This window comes from Pseudonaja textilis, chromosome Z (assembly GCF_049901715.1).
Source record: "Pseudonaja textilis isolate UNSWEBS1 chromosome Z, rPseTex1.2, whole genome shotgun sequence".
Classification (NCBI taxonomy): Eukaryota; Metazoa; Chordata; class Lepidosauria; order Squamata; family Elapidae; genus Pseudonaja; species Pseudonaja textilis.
Window position 1 is genome coordinate 95051522 of NC_142008.1, and position 13780 is coordinate 95065301.

The 13780-nt window shown below is 36.3% G+C and overlaps 1 protein-coding gene across 14 annotated transcripts in view; it reads right to left on the bottom strand.

The window, feature by feature from the left end:
* The window catches only part of ATP6V0A1 (ATPase H+ transporting V0 subunit a1), a 49462-nt gene that overhangs the window by 1751 nt on the left and 33931 nt on the right, over positions 1-13780 (bottom strand). For all 14 annotated transcript variants that reach the window (XM_026710886.2, XM_026710885.2, XM_087918463.1 and 11 more), the window contains 2 exons: positions 8844-8961; positions 8111-8282 (listed from right to left, as the gene is read on the bottom strand). In XM_026710886.2, coding sequence (XP_026566671.1) covers positions 8111-8282; positions 8844-8961 — 290 coding nt within the window. The remainder of the gene's footprint in view (positions 1-8110; positions 8283-8843; positions 8962-13780) is intronic.

Below are 13780 nucleotides of genomic sequence, written 5' to 3' on the forward strand. Positions count from 1 at the left end.
CAGTAATAAATGTTAGTATGTTGCAAATAATGTGCATACTTACACCTTGCACCTTACAACAATGCATGCTGGAGTTACAATAATGCTGGTGTTACTGCAAGAGAGAACTCTACCTGAATGTGATCATAGCAATCAGTAATCTTTACTTTGTGTCTCTGTCTCTTTCGGTTACCTGGTTCATTTAGCAATCACTTCACTAGAACCCATTGTGATTGCTAAATGAGGCCTATCTGCAAGTTCTTCCTATGATGCTTACATTTATTACATTACATATACTGTTCCAAATATCCTATGAGCTGGATCCATTTGCAAAAGATTAAAGTTGCATGAAATGCCAATAGAGAACTACAAGCAAGGACATATGTAATGGCAGTGAGGACAGTGACAACTTATTCAGTAATGCAGTTTTCTCCAATGAGGCGCTCACCAAATATGCTGATATTGCAATTTCCAAAATATCTAGTAGCATCGCGTTGCAGCCTAGGAATTCAGGACGTTGCAATACCAACATGCCTGGATGTTTCCAGATTGAGGAAGACTCCTCTATGCTCTAGTATGTTAACAGTCCTAAAAGATCCCTGCAGGACTGCCAAATGTTGAATGACCTTAATGTTATTCCCCAGTGAGAAAAAGTATAAAAACTTTATTTTATAATGGAGAGTAACAACTCCTTTTTAAAAGATTAAATAGACACATGCAAGACACATACTCGTATAGGCAAACTGTTGTACTTATTGTCAAAATTCCTATCAACTAAATGAGGTGGTCCAGTCACCATCTTCAGTCTCAATTCATTGTTTCTGTAAACAAAGAGTCAGTAGTGTTCAGACTCGCCATCTACTCACTGGTGAAGTGAATCCAACCTTCGGTACCCCCCCAAAGAGTTTCTTATACTACATTATGGTTGGTTCTCTCTACCCCTCTATCAGGTTAACCACTGCAACACAATATCATGTAGATAAGCTTCCGGTGAATATGCATTCACACACACACACAAACATCCACACAAACACCCACCCACCACAGACATTGTGGATTATGTAAGCATCATTATTTTTATATTAATTTTTTGTTTGCATGTATATTGAGAGCATACACATTGGAGACAAATTCCTTGCATATCCAATAACACTTGGCCAATAAACTATTCTACTTTATTATTTTATTCTGTTCTGTTCTCTATTCTTTCTACTTCTATTATATTTCTGCTTCTATTTTTTATTTTATGCAAATTATTGTACTTTCCTTTCTCTGTGACTCTGGAAATGAAGCAGGAATGGATGAGTTTTTATTTCTCCAGTTCTGTTTCTGTCTGACTTTACCAAATAAATTATAGTATAGCTAGATGCTCCATCAACCAGGAGGCAAATATTAAAAATGTCATTTTCCATTTTAGTTCTTTCAGGCCACCTCACCCATGAAACTTTGCAAAAGTATTACATTTTTTCATTGTAGTAATATCATTAGTTACCAATAAGCCAACCCAAGATCAAAGCTACATTTGCTCCTTAACTTATAAGTTTATAATCAGACACTATAACAATAAGTTACTTTTAAAATACATTTGACAAATCAAAAAAATATATAGTTTATATTTTATAAAATATAAGCAGTGCTAGAATGGAATAGCTCAAAATACAGGTAGTTCTCAACTTACGACAACAATTGAGCCCAAAATTTATGTTGCTAAATGAAACGTTAGTTACATGAGTTTTGTCCAATTTTATGACCTTTCTTGCCACAGCTGTTAAGTGAATCATTTCAGGTGTTAAGTTAGTAACATAATTGTTAAGTGAATCTGGCTTCCCCATCAATTTTGCTTAAATTTTGCAAAAGGTGATCACATGACCTCAGACACTGCAATTGTCATAAATATGAGTCAGTTGACAAGTGTCTGAATTTTGATCATGTGACCGTAGGGATATTGAAATTGTCATAAGTGTGAAAAACGGTCATTAGTCACTTTTTTCAGTGCCATTTGAACAGTCACCAAAATAACTGTTGTAACTCAAGGATTGTTGTACCTTGTGCAATTGAGATATACTGTCTCTGGTCTTGTTTTAAGTCTTGTATACCTCAATTGCACAAGAGAATTGCTATACCCATCTAAAGTTCTAGGAAAGAAGAATCTTAAATTCTCCTCCCAACTTTTCCTTCATCTTTATGTCAGAATATTTCTCTGCTAAGCTACAATTTTCACTAATTTTAATTCTACCCAGAATATAAAGAGAATTATACTGAAAGGCTGCCCAATCATAAACAGGCATCAAACATGGAAAGAAAAACTCCATGATTCATTAAAAAAACAGGTCTGGTGATCTTCTTTTGGCTCCAGGTAGGAAACATTTTCCACCCTTTTTGCCTGCCAGGTTTTGAGAAAATTCAAAATATTATTTACTGCTTTTCCACCTTAATGGAACATTTTAAATACTGGCCTCTTTTTAGAAATAACATCCATTTCACTTCTTGTACTAAAATACACATGCTTTCTCAGGGACAGAATGTAACGAGGCTCTAAGGAACAAATAAAACTTTCAGTTAGTTTGTAGGTAAATGTGAAACTACAGAAAACAAAACAAATGGGAGAGACTTGATTCATTCATGTATCAGTTTGAATTACTTTGCAAACTCTACATTGGTATAATTCAAGGTTTGCTAGTGTCACTTAACTCTGTTCACTACAAGGATATCAAAGTTAGGCTAACCTAGCCAAATATTCGATTATGTTAAAAGAAATGTGACAAAAAACAAAAAGCTATCACCTAAACTTCTATAGTTAGCAAAACAGCTTATCAGAAGAACAATGTTCAACCAAACTTTTCTTCCTATATGTTATTTTAGTTACACATGTTTTTTGTTTGTTAAGAATCATTCAATTGTATAAGCCCCACTTGTAACCTGAAATGTTCCAGATGCATATTTTCCATCACGGCCTATATGCAACTATATCCTAAATCAGGAACCCAGTTGAATATCCTCCCTGGAGGCCAAGGACGAAAATGTCAATAAACTGTATAGATAGTCCTTGACTTACAACCATTTGTTTAGAAATAATTCAAAGTTAACACTGAAAAGAGTGACTTATAACCAGTCGTTGCACCTATGATCATCATAGCATCTCCACAGTCACATGATCAAAATTCCCAGGGTCATTTGCAACATTTCTAATCAGCTTCCAATAAGCAAAGTCAATGGGAGAAATCAGGTTCACTTAGTCACCATGTGATTTATTTAACAACTGCTGTCGTATATTTAGCAACCGTGGAAAAAAAAGGCTGTAAAATTGGTTACCACTCATTTAATGAATGGCTTGCTTAGCAACAGAAATTCTATCTCAATTAGTGGTTATAAATCAAGGATTACCTGTACAACATTTCTGATTTTTTGCAGCCAAAATTCAGTAATATAATTACTAAAGATTACGAAAACAAAACAAAAAGGGTGAGAATGAGAAGCACATCTGGCTAATTGGCTACCCACCCCTACCTAAATCAAGGGATCAGATTAAATCAGTAGTCAGATCAAAGTTGTCTTTCCATATTCAGAACAGAAGTTTAACTTTTACACTGAGCATATATTGAATTCCAGCTACAAAAACAACATGCAGGACAGAAACTCTTTGCTTAAATGGCAAACAAGGAAGAGTGGGCAGCCTACTAGTAAATAAGTGGAGGATGTGGAGTGCAGAGAATGGGACGGAAGGATCTAGAATTTATCTTACTGGATGCAACCTCTCACGAAGTGGGGGCGGGGGGGAATCTTTGCAGAGCAAAGGGAGGCTCCCTAAAGCAGCTCAGATTCACCTTTGCTCCTCTTCCCCTATCCACAGCACTCCCACTTTCTGTTGCCATTCTGTTCAATCCATTAAAGTTATCAATTTCACAAACAGGAGAACCAACTCTGCCTAGGACCTAGAGGAAAACAAAAACCCCACATTTTACTTCTCTTCATTTGTCGAAGCTGCTGATTGGCAGAGTTGGGGGAGAGGGGGGGCAAAAGAAACAGTCCCATTGGTCAACATTAAAAGTTGCACAAAACTAAGAGTCAATGAGCTTTCAAGACCAAACATCTGTGGCAACTAGCATTTGTGATTGAACATCAGATAAAAATGGTATGAAATGCAACCAAACGGGAAGAGTGTTTACTAGCAAAAAGCAAGCAGCAATCCCGTTCAGAAATATTTAAGAATTGCTGCAATGCTACTGACAGCAAGAGAACAGAGAACAATTAGCTTTACAGCCACAATAAGCAGGAGATTGCTAAATGAATTTTGACCCATTATGCTACTTTTCTTGCCACAGTTGTTAAGTGAATCATTGCACTTGTTAAGTTAGTAACAAGGTTGTTAAGTGAATGTGGCTTCCCCACTGACTTTGTCAGAAAAGTCGCAAAAGGTAATCACATGACTCCAGGACACTGCAACCATTATAAATATGTATCAGTATGCCAAACATCTGAATTTTGATCATGTGGCCAAGGGAATGCTGTGAAAAAGGGTCATTATAACTTAAAACAGTCACTAAATGAATAGTTGAAAGTCGAAGACTACCTATATCAAGAAATAAGGACCTCCCGATGCCCCCAAAAGTGACACTGATTGTTGCAGATTTAATCTAGAATTTTTTGTATTATTTATTCAAAGAAAGACAGCGTAGGGCAAGCTCCACAATCTTACTATTGGAAGAACAACACTCTTTAAAAATAATAAGAGCAGGGAAAAACAAATTCTCCACTTCTGAATCAGATGAAATTCTGGAACATTTCAAAATCCATAACTAAGCATATTGACTCCAAAAACTTACTCTCCACATCCCTTCTACTTATACACAACCCTCAAAAGAATGTTCCTCCTTTGTGGCATGAAATGTATCCTATCCCATTGGCACGGAGTTATCTGCTACTGTTGCTCCCACTCCCTTGGCCTAGCTATCTGGAATAATAGCATTTAGCCTGGAAATTCCACAGATCTTGTCCTTCAGGAACAAGTTCATTTCCAATGCATTATGTAACTTTGATGAACCAGGTGAGCCTAATTTCTGCTCCTGGTCTCAGTTATCTTTTGGATTTTTATTCTTAACTTGAAGGGGGTCTATAAAGAGATCGTACAAATGTCTATCATGAGAGGGAACTCATGTCTAAACATTCCTTTTTTCAATAGCACAATTGTGATTATCTTTGGATTATTCTCTTTCTAGCTGCCAAGGCTCTTGTGGGTAGAACTCCACCCCTGATTGTTGTTTTCTCCAATTTTCACATAGTCTAAACTAATAAAATGAACTGTACCAGCCTTTCTTAGTTGTCAATTCACTGGGAAAAGAATTTTTTGTGTGGCACAAGAAGTAGAATCATTATATAATTGTAAAATATCCATTTTTCTTCTCATGCAGCCATATACATAAGGAAACCTAGGATTTATTTGAAAAGTTGTTTGTGACTCAGCCAGAGCAATCATCTCCCTGGAATGTACAGCTGCCTAAAAATTATAAGATAAACCCATCCTAGTCAGGAATGGCAAAACAGGGAGAAACGGAAAGTATTTTTCCAGTGGTTTAAAGAATTCATTCCATTCTCCCTTGCAGCAAACACATTCACAGCTTATGAATACTAAGGGAAAATGAGGTGACTCATTTCATAAACTAGTCCTTCACAGGCAGAAGGCTGCCAAGTACAAATCTGGCATCTCTAGATAAAAGGATCCCAGAAAGCAGGATGGATCAATGCTCTGACTTAATAAGAAGGTTTTCATATCGATAGTAAGACACAATCCTAACTTAATAAGCTATACTAAGAAAGTCCCAACAGCCCAAGCTTAACATTCAAAGGAAGTTAAGGACAAAGTGGAAGCAACTGCTATATGTTCTAATAAGTTTATTCATTTTATGGTATATTAAGCCAGAATTCCTAGGTTATTAATGTATGCCAATTTAACGCATTCAATAAAAGTTCATTAAATCAAAATGACTCTTTTTTCCAATTTCTCTATCTGTCACCATTCTACAAATTTCATTGGAGAAAAGATCTACTGAACATTCAAGTCTCACAGCCAAACATTACATCTTTCACCTTAATTCTAGAGTTCCAAATTCTTTATCTTCTTCAGTATGCCTATTACCATATGCCTTCCTTTTAAGAAAAGTGTAATACTGTTTAAAACTTCCCAAGTAAGCTTTTATTTCAGTGGAATTCAAATGAATTCAATTTCTCTGCAGTTTGGAAATGCATTTCTAATGCGTGGGCAAGAAGATTATCAACTTTGGTCTCGGTGACAAACCCAGATTGGATCTTGCAGGAAGAGTATTAATCGTTTTGTTCCTCCCAGTTACAAATTATCTATGTGCAATTTTATGCACGGTCTGAACATTTCACAGAATATTATTTTGACTGTTGCTCACTAGCAGCTATTCAAATTATCTACTGATGCCAAAGGGACCCCACTCCTTCCTCCCCTGTCCACCATTTATTCTATTTTGATTGAAAGAAAAATCTTTTGAAAAACATTTGATTTTTCTCTCAAGCAAATTTTTCAGTTTAGGATCTCAGATAATTAGCAGAGATTTCTGCAAGCCTGGGTATTGGTGAACTTTGCCCTAACAAAAAATGATTTAACCCCTCCTATCTTCAAATACAGCTGGTCATGTGGGAAGCTTTTGTGTTTGGAACTTGGCACAAAGAAAAAAGGGCAGGGCAAGGAAAATGATCTCTGGGCCCTCCTGCAAGATTGAGATAATGGTTGAAGTCATGATTGCAAATAGTGTCGCTTCTATTGTTCTGTAAAGCTGCACTTCCCTGACAAGAAAAGAAACCCCCGCCAACAATTAAACAACTTAATATCAAACAGGCAAGGAAAACAAATGTTATAAGCCATGACCCAGAGCACAGCAAAAGTACCACTAAAGAGTCAAAGACACGCTACATAAAGCCAAGATAGATTCTGGAGAATCTTTGCCTGTTAGATCTCCAAGAAATATTTTCAGCACCCCAAAATAATAGCATGCAAAGTTATAATCCATTTGATTAATCAATGTCACACTTATTCCATAAATGTTGGCAAAATCATCCACCAAATATCATTTCAGAATCAAGAATACCCCTTTAAAACTGAGAGAAGACTTACGCAAGGAATCAGTAGAAAGATGGAATTATGTCTCAAGCATTGGTACAATGGACTTTGCCAAAAAGAATGAAGTTTTATATATGTCTAGGCTTCTACATGATAAATACTTCCATGCAGGTAGGTTTCTGCTTTGCCTATCCTTGAGAGAGACTGCACTGTGATACAATGCACACAAGGGGAGAGGGGGAATCATAATGTAACTTTCTTCCCATTTTTCTCTCAACACTAAAAGGCTCCTACGTAGAAAGAGAAGCTGTTTTCTCTTCAAGGTGAACACTAAGGAAGTACAGAAGCTAAGGCCGAGAGGGGGAAAAATAAGATTGACAAGATTTTCACCTTGAGATAATTATTGGAGTTCCAACTCTACATCAAGCAATAAGTTATTAAGCAACCACTTGTATATCATTCTTAGTACAACTATGGGTTATAAATCATATTAGCTGCATTCTCAATTTGCCAAAATAAGCACAGCATGTGAATTCAACCAACTGAATTGCAGGAATAAGGCTCTTTCTCCTTCATTATCTGAATTGGCCAGTCTGAAATATGAGATCTGCAATACTGCTAGAGACAGTCTCAGTTCATTGGAAATGGACTGATCGTTCTAATTGGAAATTGTATACAACTTTTGAACTCAATGCATAAAATCACCAAACATGAACTAAAGACTAGCTGAGTAAAGAGGAAAAAACTCTTTACTCACAGTAAGGATAATCAAGATACATAGATATTAGTGTCCAAATAGATATTAACACAAAAACAATCTTGGCCCTACCCTGAATTGAAACCTTCTAATCCTGGTCAAACTATTATTTGCTCTGCTTGATAGCAATGCTACAACATTTTACACAGGTTCCTTCTTAGCTTGTTAACTATATTTGATCAGGAGTTGGCAGGGATCAAAACTGGGTCTTTACAGATCTAAGATTCAAATATTCTTACTGAGTTATGACTTTGATTTTTTTTGTAGAAGAAAATCAACTACTTGACACTCACCAGTGCAAACGGAGAGCATGCAGGAAAGCTGAAAGACCTTCCATGACTAATAAGATGGCCACTGTTAGGGTAGCAAAGACAGCAAATAAAAAGAACAAGGCCAAACCACCAGCCAGACTCCTGATACTGAGACCCAAGTGAATCACCATGGTCCAGAGGACTTCAGAAAGCTCTGTGAAAAGAAAAAACTATAAATCAAAAGGGACCTCATTCCGTCTGTCTTTTTAAAGGTATCTAAGGATCATACGTAGAAAGTGTGGAGAGGCCAGTTCTTCAAATTCATCATACATCTGTGAATCATACACCAGGAACAATTTCCTCTAAAGGACTCCCCACCCATTCTACAGTGGAAAATACAAATCCTGCTTCAAGGGTACACTTATGTAATAAATAGTACTTTAAACAATTTTGATAAGGGACTAAGAAATAGTGGGTGCATATATTTTCCAGCACTATAACTTTATATGGAGCATAATAATAAGAAATGAATAGTACAAGCCATAATCTCCCAGTTGTTTTAGATTTCAACTTCTACCTTAGTCAACATGGCCAAAAGTAAAGGATTATAGGAATCATAATTTAAAAATATGAATTATGATTAATAAAGAGTACTAGATTCCCTTCCCTTCATTTACACTATTAATAAAAAGGAAAAACTGATCTTTTAATCCATGGCTGGAATTTGCCTTTCCCCTTCACTATGTTCAAAAAAAGTCAGGGAGAAACTACTCACGTGCATGAGCCAGACTGAGTGCCCAGAGACGCAGGTATGAGGCTGTGTTGGAGATGCATCCTAAGCAATATTCAATGGTATGGATAGACTGATTGATAACGGTATCTCCAAAATTAAACTGCAAAAAAAAAAATGAAGTTAGTTCTAAGTGAAAAACAAAGCATGAAGCAATTAATAGAGAATTTTTACAGTCAGGCAATAAAAATAACAACAGTAACTAATACTATTGCATTGCAAGGTTAGTCAAAATTCCCAGGTAGCACTTAGGCTCTCATAAGTCGATGGCAGCTACAGCTCAGAATTATTTACTTAATGTAGGCTTCTGGAGAAGAAATAGCAAAACGAAAATTATTTCCCCAGACTATTTACCTGAGGATGAGGCTTTAGCTATTTATTTACAGATAAGAGATAGGATATGGGAAGAAGGGATTATTTGATGTATTTTAAGAGATGATAAGTTACCAAATTGTTTATACTTGCTTTAATGAAGAGAAAAGTCAATTTTTAATATATTTCTTTTTCTTTACTACATTCTTATTTTTCCTTTCCTTTCTTTTTTCTATTTTTTCTTTTTAGTCTTTTAATTTTTTAAAATTTGTATAGGTTTTATATTTTTAAATATAGCTTATAATAAAATTACTATAAAATGATTGTTTAGGCAGTATAACACTAAACTGCAAACACGGTTGTTTCTCCACATCAAAATGCAATATAAGTTCAAGCAAAGCAGCTGAAAATTATGATTTAGGAGTAAAGAGTCCAACATTACATTTGGAATTTACATCTCTGTGGCCTACATTTCCATGCCTCCTCAATGCCCCTGTTGCACTAGGAGACAAAAATTGTCAAACAGCATGGGACTGCCATGAAACCTGGTCTTAGTGAGACCTGAGCATTAACAAGCATTATTCATACTTTCAAGATGCTATGGATAGGAACTTATCTATTTGGTCATAATATTTGCTAAATTTTCCACTTTCTTATCATTTGCCCTTTAGAAAAAGAGCCACTTATAATTCTGGCAATTTAAATAATCATGGTGAATAAGATTTAACAAGCAGTAAGAAAAGGATGAATAGTCACCAGAGAGGTTAAACGTTATAAAAGCATTTAAAGCCATTCCATCTATTTTGGCTGATTTATTTTAGAATTTCTGGAGCCTTTTCGAAACTGAGGATGCTCAGACAGAAGCACCAGATACAAACTAAAGTTTCACTGCATGAGAGCATATTTCAAACTACTAAGATTAAATTAATTCAAGACTCTTATTTGTAATTATGGAAGATTTTAAAAGGCTTAGCCAAAACTAACCTCATGGATATGCTAAACAAACACTGAAATTACTGGGGATTTCCATATTTTGCATTTAAAAGCTTGAGATACTTTATCAAGATTGTTTTTGCATAATGCCATCTATATTTGTCTTATAATAAGCACCATACAAGTTGAGAATAAAATGTCAAAGGTCAACATGACTTGTCACATGGAAAGGGCAAAAAGCTATACACTAAATTATTTATTTATTTAGCATATGGCACATGTTAACCAGGGATCACTTAGGTGGGCAACTGCCTCTGTGAAAAGAATTTTTCAGGTGGTGCTATCTTTATCCGCGGGATGCCTGAATGCCGGTAGGCATTCGGGGGAGACTCCTTTCTTATCCCTATGCGTTTATTTGCTCACGGGAATCAAACCATTGATGTGGTGCACAAGCCCAGCATCTTACCACATGAGCCACCCTGGCCCCACTAAATTGATGTCTCGTTGATTTAGTCTATCTGGCCACCTCTCCATTCTCTATAGATTTTTCAATTTCAGCAGACATTTGACCATGCACTTTCCACATACTACTCACAGCAAGAATATTTAGAAATGTGCTTCATTTGCCAAGTGACCATAAAAATCTGAGGAAGCGGAATTCTGTGCACAAAGTCACATTCCATTCCCCTACAGAACACACTTACACAATATACTGAAGAGGCATGAAAAATACTGAAAGGAAAAGAGCACAATGGTCAAGCTGGCCGGTCTATTTAATCTGCTGCTATAGGTACATATTCTATACAGATCCTCAGAGGTTTGCATTATATTATTTTATATATTTAAAGCCTGGCCCAAACACTGCAGAGTTATAAACAAGCTATCTATGGTTACAGGTAATCCTCATGTAACAATGAAATGAGGACCAAGAAATCTACTGAATAGCAATATGGTTCCACGGTTCAACATCATGTAACAGTACCAACTTATGCCCCAGTTGCCATCATTAAGCAAATCTGATGCAGTTGCAGCATCCATCCATGATTATATGGTCACCATTTACAATCTCCTGCTACCTTCTCATTGACTTCACTTATTGGAAGCTGACAATGAACTTTGAAAATGATGTTCTTGTAACAGCGGGGTACTGCAACATTGTAATTGTGACTAGTTGCCAAAAATCCGAATTGAGATTATATGATTGCAGGAAGTCTGTGATGGCTGCAGCCAAAAGACCTATGATAAGTCTCCCTTGTTCAGCGCTGTTACTTCAAATGGTCACTGAATGAGTAGACATTGGTTGCTTAATGATCATTAAATTACGACAGCTCAGAAATCATGTTTTATAGCCCATAAAGCACTTCCAGTCATCATAAAATGTCATCTCACACACACACTGCATACACTAGTGAGGTGATTATGGCCTGAATTCTTGGCAACTTGTTTGCACTTACAAATGGTTGCAAAGAACTCTGAGATCAATCTTCTGTTCCGGGGGAGAAGGGGCCTTCAGAAATGAAGCTTAGATCTTTGTTGACTGTGAATAGAGTGGAGAGGAGCTCTTGCACTATGCTGCAGAAATGAAGTAGAGTTTACAATGAAGATCCCTGCTTTATTTATAGTTCAGTGTAAGCATTCCCTTCCAAGCAGGAGGGGAACTGCCTGCCCACCCATAGCAGACAAGAGGGTTTTGCTCCCTCTTAACAACCTCAATTGAGTCAGGATTGAAGTAGTCACTGAGTGAAGTAGCCACCTGGATTGATTGCTTCACTCTGTAACTGAGATTCAGGTCCCAATTGTGGTCATGAGTCAAGAACGACCAGAATTTCTGAATCTGTTCAGCATCATAGCAGAGAGGAGGAAAACAACAAGAGAGTATCTGGAGAAAAGTTACAAGAACTGGACTTTTTTTTTTCCATTTCCTGGGAAACCGCTTGATGTTAGAATAGCGTTTCTCAAACTGTTTCTCTTCCTGTATTAAGCAATTTCTTAGGAAGACCAGACTAGCTAATGGATTAATACAAAGAGTCTGACCCAAATAATTAAAATTCCGTTTGGCTACAATTCTTATTAGATGCAGGATGGCAGCCCACCATTTTGTCATGATTTCATGTGTTAAAATTATAATATACATTCTGCTGTAAAAAGCAAATGGAAAAAAAATCCATTTTAAGGTACGAGTATAAAAAATTATTTGTGATGTAGCAGTCCAAAGGTTAATGAGTATGCTTACTTTGTCCCTTTGTGAAGGGTCTGCCCCAGTCAGCACATTGCAGATAAAGTGAAAGCTATATTTGGAGGAAAATCTGTGCTGCATGTGCTCTGTCTTACATTCCCATCAATGCATTTGGATTCATTATCCGACCTGTTATCAAATGGCTGATGTGGAAAGGTTCTTGCTCCTCTCTTGGCAGAGGCACAGAAGATAAAATGATCTATTTTTAACTACTGCAATCATGGGCTGCCAAGATTTAGCTCCTTACAAAAACCAAAAAGGACATCAGGTCATTCAGAAATTGGGCAAAATAGAGGCTGATACGCTAGGGACAAAATCTATTAGGAACCTCCTTGGTAACACATTTTCAAAAAAAAATTCCAGTTGATTTGTCCAACATTGTCTATCTTGAATTGATAGTTAAGCAAATATTAACACAGATATTCATTCTCCTTATTTCAAATTCTCTCCTAATGACTCTGATGTCTGATCAATGTAAAGTTTTAAATTTAAACTAACAACAAACAAGCAATTTTATTTAATATTACTCATTCCTGTATTCTGAGATGCAGTCTGAAGAACTTCGTTTGCTTTAATTCTGGAAACTGAATGAGCACTAGGCAACCTCAACCTGAACATTTAATCTATGTAAGGCATTGGGACTACCAGGTATTCTGGAATAAACCCCTGAAGAATTAAATATAGCTTGGATGGAAATACTTTTGGGGAAAGGTTAAAATAAGACTTGCTTGAGAGAAGGGTGGAAGGCATATTAGAACTTTTTTGTGTGTTTTCATTCATTTCTTTATTCAATCTTTCCTAATTGTTCTTAATCATAATACCTTGTTTGTTTTTTACTTTATTGAAAAGCTCTCTCTGTATACACATATAAACACACACATATGATCTACATATGTTTTGCTAGAAGGGTCAAGCTCAATTTATAAGCAGAATAAAAGACAACAAAATGATCGTTTTCCCAGAAAGTCAGTAAAACTAAGGTATTTTCTGCATCTGTGGGTGGAATAGACCATTTCACTGGAAGACAAACCTAGCAATAATAATTAGAAAATGAAACAACAATTTCTTCTTCTGCAGAGATAGGCGAGAGGGAGGTAAAAAGGGAGGCTAGCTTGGTCTGCAAATAATCTCTTGCTCTTCATTTGCCTGCTCTTTTTAATCACATAAGTTTCTGTAGGAGTCCCATTATTGGGAACACAAATAATGATCACTATGTAGCTGGATAAAATGTAGCCTTGTTAAGCAGAGATTAAATAAATTAGATAGCTACAAACAATTCTGGAGATTGCTGCAGAACTTTGATGTGTGACTACACAAGTGACAACATGCAGCAGAAACTGATAAGCTGCAATGTACGTGCAGGCTTTTCACCGGAAGCTTTTAAATGAGTGATCTTGTGACATTTATTACCTTTACACAGCAAATAAGCAGAAGATTTGAA